Genomic DNA, 5,829 nt, shown 5'->3' with positions numbered 1-5,829 from the left:
TTTTTGTGCTTCAGAGTTCTGTATTTTGTTGTTAGAAGTATCTAATAGTTTGAACTTAATCTTATCAAGAATATTTACTTACCAAAGCACAAAAATAACTAGACATTTATGACACTCCTAAAACAAGTACTTTCATATGTTTTAGAGAGAAAACAGGAGATAATGATATGCAAGAGAAAATGTTTAAATTCTCAACACGTTTTCTTCCAAACAAACAATATGAAGTAACAGAAATATCTCTTTTCCCTTACAATTGGCCACATTAATATGTGCTACGGATCAGGCTACCAGAAATGTGCTGATGAAGGGGAAACTAAAGGAGTAAAACCCTTCGACTCAGTGAAATTCTATCTTCTTAACATAGCCCTTCATCTAATTCTTCAACAAAGCAGCTCGTTCAGGAGTTAAAACCTTCAATTTTTGCTTCTTATGATTGTGCATGGAAGTCCTTTCAAATGTTTCAACATTGTCGGTTTTTTATCTATTCCTTAATAGACTAGGACATGCATCGAGAAAGATTGAAATCTTTCAAAATGTAATAATCCAAATACCAATAAAATGTCATTTTGGTTAAGTACAGTGACGCTAGTAGCAAACCTAGTCTTTCATGCAAGAAGAAAAAAATAAAATCTACAAAAGAAAGTGGAAGTTCTCCATGTTACCTCTATATGTCAAATAGCAGATGCATTTAATAAAGCTATCTTAAGAACGATATTTACAACTATGCATGTACAATTATGAAGTAGAAAGTCTTATCTAACTTGAATTTGGGGGCCCGTTGGAAGCAATTATTAGAATTTGTTATTTTAATTACCAACTTTAAATGGCTAGTTAGATTAGTTAGAGTGGTTCTAGCCGGTACAGTTATGGGTTGGTTTTAAAGAGCATATATAAATCTAAAGAGCAAAAATTTTAAAGTGGTGCAATAGCCTCTTTATTTTTAACATTTAATTTTAGCATTCTCAATATGTAGTTATTGTTGTTAACATTTAATTTTAAAGTGCNTTTTTCGTTTTTTTCCTTTTAATTAAAGGCTCATGGGCCAACTCGGGCTCGGCCCGTGTCCCCAAAATGAGGCGCGGTCTGAGCCTCAGCTCGGTGGTTGCGAGCCACAAGCCGAGCCGTCGAGCCTTTTTGACACCCTTAGTTCAGGGTTTGGGATTAGTGATCGTGGGCCTTGCCAAGAATAGCCCAAATATCTGAAATTCACCTTTACAATGGTAAACTCTTTCGGACAACTTCAAAAGTCAAAATAATTATGGCCCTTGCTTGTTTCCCATTCCTTTCTCATTAAAATGAAAAATATGACCGTTATCCATCAAATCAAACCACCAACTTTGAATTTCTATCTTTTATGTAGAGCTCATAACGGCTATATTTTTCATTCTCATTTTTATAAAAATGGGAAACAAGCACCCCCATAATTGGCTTGAAATAATGCAACATCTTGAATTCATTGAAATCATTCACACGATATATTAGAATAATTTTTATTTTTATTTTTATGATTTTAGACTCTCAGTACATTTTCGATGACTAAATTACCAGAAACATACTAAAAGACACAACTACTTTTCCAGCAATCTCCTATTTAACGTCATATTCAAGCTGGTAAATTCTAAGGATTCCGATGCGCAGGTTTAATGACACAAGTACACTTGAGTATAATTCAGTTCCTTCCACCTTTATTTCGCTTGGATGCAACTACAGTCCATCCATCTTCTACTTCAGCCACTTCCTGGGGTCTAGGTTCATCAATCATCATGTCCTCTTTATTCAAACTCGAATCAGGAGCATCAACTGTCATTTCTGTTGAATTATCACCATCATGATCGTTGTCGTCATCGCTATCATCTTCATCATCACTACGAGCCTGACCAAATAGAAAAGAAACTTCAGCCGTTTCTTTCATTAATGAAAAGAAAAAACCCCAACAGTCGACCCTTTTATAAGCATAATGTCCAATGTCATGCTAACCATTTGGCATGTATAGAGTGAATTGTTCAATTACCAATTACTGGCCATCATATTACATGAAATTTACAGGAAGTAATTGGAAAACATTGCAACTGTTACCATTAAACATTAACCATCTATAAACCGTGGAACATTTTTCCTTAATCCGTGTTAAAAAATAGCTGAGGTCTTTGGTAAGAAATCATCATGGAACTTTCTCAAATCCATCACGATAAATTTTCCTTTATGAAGTACCAGCCAAAAGCTTTTATACAATAATCAGAAAAGCAGGTTACAGATGCAAGTGCAACCACAGATTAGTTCTGTCTCAATTTGCAAGTCCAAATAACATTTTTATCTTCTTGTAACATTAGCGAAGTACAATTTTAAGACTCCAATCCTAGAATCATTCATGAGTTTTGACTCCGTATGATTACCAGTCACTGAGACCACATTACAAAAAGGGAATCCAGTTCGAAATTAATTATATGTACATATATATATATATAGCTACCTCAAATCGTATTTGATGACAAAATAAGACCAGAATGACTAGATATGGGTCAACCTTAAATGATCAATATTTACATCACAATTAAAAAATAAATAAATAAATAAATAAAAAATAATAATAATAATAAAAATAATCATTCATATATTTATTGTTCATTGTTAAAAAACATTCCAGCCCCAGGGTTGTCATTCAATAATACAACAAGCTCGGTTCATGAACACCAATAATATTGATCCAAATAATAAAAATTGTTCAGCCACTAGAGAGTGATATTACCTGTCTGACATAAGAAAAACTTGGAGTATTTGTTTCCTTCAGGATTTTTATTGAGTTAAAGTTACCTTCAGCACATTCTTCTTGCATAAACATCAACTTTTCTGCTATCTGAATACAGTTTCCACAGGAACAAAAATGGAAAAAGAAAACAGATAAGAATTAGAAGATATTCGGAATAGTCTCAATAAAAAATTGACTTCAAATGCATAAGCATAGTTCAACATATTCATTCATCATTAATCATTGATAATCATGCCAATATTTCAAACGCTCTAGAGGAGTAGATGACAATTATATTGGTTAATCCAACTTGACAATTAAATGTTGAGGCATCAAACATTTAAAGGTTTGACGATGTCGACAATTAGATCGAGGTAACATGTATCAGCATATTCGGCTTAGCTTTAAGCACCTCTTGTTGACAGCACAACTGAAATTTAAGAAGCCCCAAAACATCATAATCACAGGCATCTCTGTGTGTGCATCTACCTGTCCCCAGATAGGTGCAGGGTTCACTGGTCAGGCAAAATAAATTGGCCGAGTAAAGGTTTCACAACAAATATTACCGATCAGAACATTTCACACTATTGACTTTTATAGGTGGATTATTTTTTTTTTTTTTTTTTTTTTTTCATTCTATGCAGTAATTTTCAGCTGTTAGTTTTTCCTTGCATTCGATCCAAATTGCGTGGCTTTCAGTAAGCGTATGTAAACAGCATGTATTTAAGCATGCAACTTGTATTCATGTTCTTGTATCTATAACTGAAGACCACAAATAACACCAAGAACGTACCTCCTCAATGCTCCCATCCTCTATCACAGTTTTGAGAGAGAGCATGGATTCCTCCAGCATTTTCTGTATATCTTCAAAGTATACTTTCTCTGAACACCAAATTAGACAAATCGATATCATGATGGTTGCAACAGGCAAACCATATTGTACATTCTTAAACCTAAAAACAATTTAATGCAAATACATCTCTATCGTCCACAGACACAAGTTAAGAGCAATAAAAATTTAACACTTACAATCAAGGTCTTACTAATTATAATGATATGAAAACACATCAATTACGTGCGTGTGTTCAATTAAATTAGAACAAAGAAAATACCTTTGGATTGAGTGAGGGCGTGACAGATAATTTGGGCTAGTTGTTGGGATTTCTGGACAGAATCACGACCACCCCACTCATTCTCGACGGCCATTCGAAGAGCAGCCCATCGGGAGAGCACCAAATTTACGCCCTCGTGTAGCTGAGCAGTGGCCTCCGCCGTCAGCACTGGATTCTTATTGCTGTCCACCATAACTCTGAGATCTGATGCCGGACCTGTGTTTTGCAGGGCCCAAGGGGAAATTCAGATTTTGAGCCCATAAATCATAACAAGCAACTAATTTTTTTCAATTATAAGAGATTTAAGGAACTAAATTTGTTAACATAAAATCAAAAAATAAAACAAAAAAAATGAAATATCTCGTCTTGCAGTTTTCGAGATTTTTTGAGCTCCCGACGCATATTTAGGAGCCATGGTATTTGATTCAAGTCACTTAACAGCGAACACTTACTGAAATTTGAGAGAAAAAGTGACTCAAGTTAGATTAATTTAAGATTAAAAATTCAAAATTGATGACCCAATCATTATTAACAACTTATAATAAAAGTACTCAACTTAACATCAACCATTATTCACACTTTATCAATTCTAGAGTTTTAGTTGCTCACTTGATAATGAGAGAACTAGACCAGAACATAAAAATTAAATACTGCAGAGCTAAATCCATTAAGTCGAGCTAATGAATTTATATTTCCATCACCTAGCCTTACCTATTTCATCAGATCATCATCAACTTCTATCTTCAAAAACCCCCCAACTCAAAAATTCGAATGCTAGAGTCTAGATTACAATTGCTCACAGTCACAGGCAGCTTACTTCACAGAATAACATGCAGGATTAATCATTAATCATTCATCATTAATGGATGAATTTAAGAATTTCATTCACCAACTGAAATCAATTTAACATGTCTTCAAGTTTAAAAAATAAAATTGTAACAAATAGACAAAGAAATCAATTTAAATCTCACACCCAAAACATCGCAAGAAAACAAATTGATAGATATTAGATAATAATTAGTTAACAGAAGCACTGAAGCAGAATGCCACAATGCCAGCGTCAGAAATTCAGAATCATGAAGACAAAGTCGGCCGGTTGGATTTTGGATATCAAACATTGCAAGAAATCAAATTGATAGATAATACGTAACAGAAGCAGAATGCCAGCATCAGAATCAGATTCATGCCGTGACTGAATTTGGGGAAGATAAATGACTTACCAAATAGTACCAACGAGTCCGATAATAGAAGACCGCCACAGAAGGACGATGTGACTTTGCCGTTGCCCGTCGCCGGTAGGTTTTAGGAGTGGTTGAGACTTGAGTTGCAGTCTTGCAGACGTAACCGTGGCGAATGGCGTGGAGAAGCCAACTGTAGAAGACAAACTGTTGAAATTGGGTTTTCCAAAAAAAATAAAAAAGGGTTACAAGTTTTTTTATGGGCCCCCACTTCTCCATTCTGCCGAAAAGCCGAAACCCCTACTCTGTCTCAGTTCTAGACGGCGTGGTATTGGGTTAATTATTTATTTCAACTTATTACAGTGTCATTAACTTTATAATACCCTTCAATCAGGCCATTGAGTAAATTGCCCGTCTAATATTTCCAAAACGTGTCATTTTCATTTTCGTTAGTGAAGTAAAATAAGCCCTCCATGTGTAATTGCTGTAATGCATCAAACACGTTTTATTTAGTCCATGTTTAGTAGAAATTAACATCTAAATTTTAATTTAAATCAAAATCAATAATTAATTTTAATAACATATTTTATGTATTCACAATTTTTCTACCACACATTTCATTAATTTTTACAAAAATTTACTAAAAATCTAATTTTAATTCCCACCAAATAAGGGTTTGGTATACTCAATCGAACTTTTGTTTGTACTTAAAAAAAAAAAGAAAAAATGAAAAAGAAAAAGCTAGGAAAGCGCTATGTTTTCATCCACCGTTTATATAACTATCCGCTTTAAA

The 5,829-nt window shown here is 34.0% G+C and overlaps 1 protein-coding gene across 1 annotated transcript; it reads right to left on the bottom strand.

The window, feature by feature from the left end:
* Positions 1-1,476: 1,476 nt before the first annotated feature.
* Positions 1,477-5,316, bottom strand: LOC111379187 (pre-rRNA-processing protein TSR2-like). The gene is made up of 5 exons (XM_023002533.1): positions 5,079-5,316; positions 3,859-4,074; positions 3,540-3,628; positions 2,747-2,854; positions 1,477-1,873 (listed from the first exon to the last, which is right to left on the bottom strand). Exons 2-5 carry the CDS (start codon positions 4,049-4,051, stop codon positions 1,670-1,672), a joined length of 594 nt encoding a protein of 197 aa, XP_022858301.1. The 5' UTR covers positions 4,052-4,074; positions 5,079-5,316; the 3' UTR covers positions 1,477-1,669.
* Between the last annotated feature and the right edge of the window lie 513 nt (positions 5,317-5,829).

The sequence above is a fragment of the Olea europaea genome, unplaced genomic scaffold (assembly GCF_002742605.1).
Source record: "Olea europaea var. sylvestris unplaced genomic scaffold, O_europaea_v1 scaffold1942, whole genome shotgun sequence".
NCBI classification, from domain to species: Eukaryota; Viridiplantae; Streptophyta; class Magnoliopsida; order Lamiales; family Oleaceae; genus Olea; species Olea europaea.
This window is presented reverse-complemented; position numbering and strand designations above follow the sequence as displayed.

Bases quoted from the DNA above. Each gene is read 5' to 3' on its own strand.
- LOC111379187 (XM_023002533.1), bottom strand. From the start codon at position 4,051: ATGGTGGACAGCAATAAGAATCCAGTGCTGACGGCGGAGGCCACTGCT. The intron at 3,629-3,858 runs GTATTTTCTTTG...TTTGGTGTTCAG, and splicing joins CGCCCTCACTCAATCCAAAG to AGAAAGTATACTTTGAAGAT. The intron at 1,874-2,746 runs GTAATATCACTC...CTATTTGGTCAG, and splicing joins GTTTTTCTTATGTCAGACAG to GCTCGTAGTGATGATGAAGA.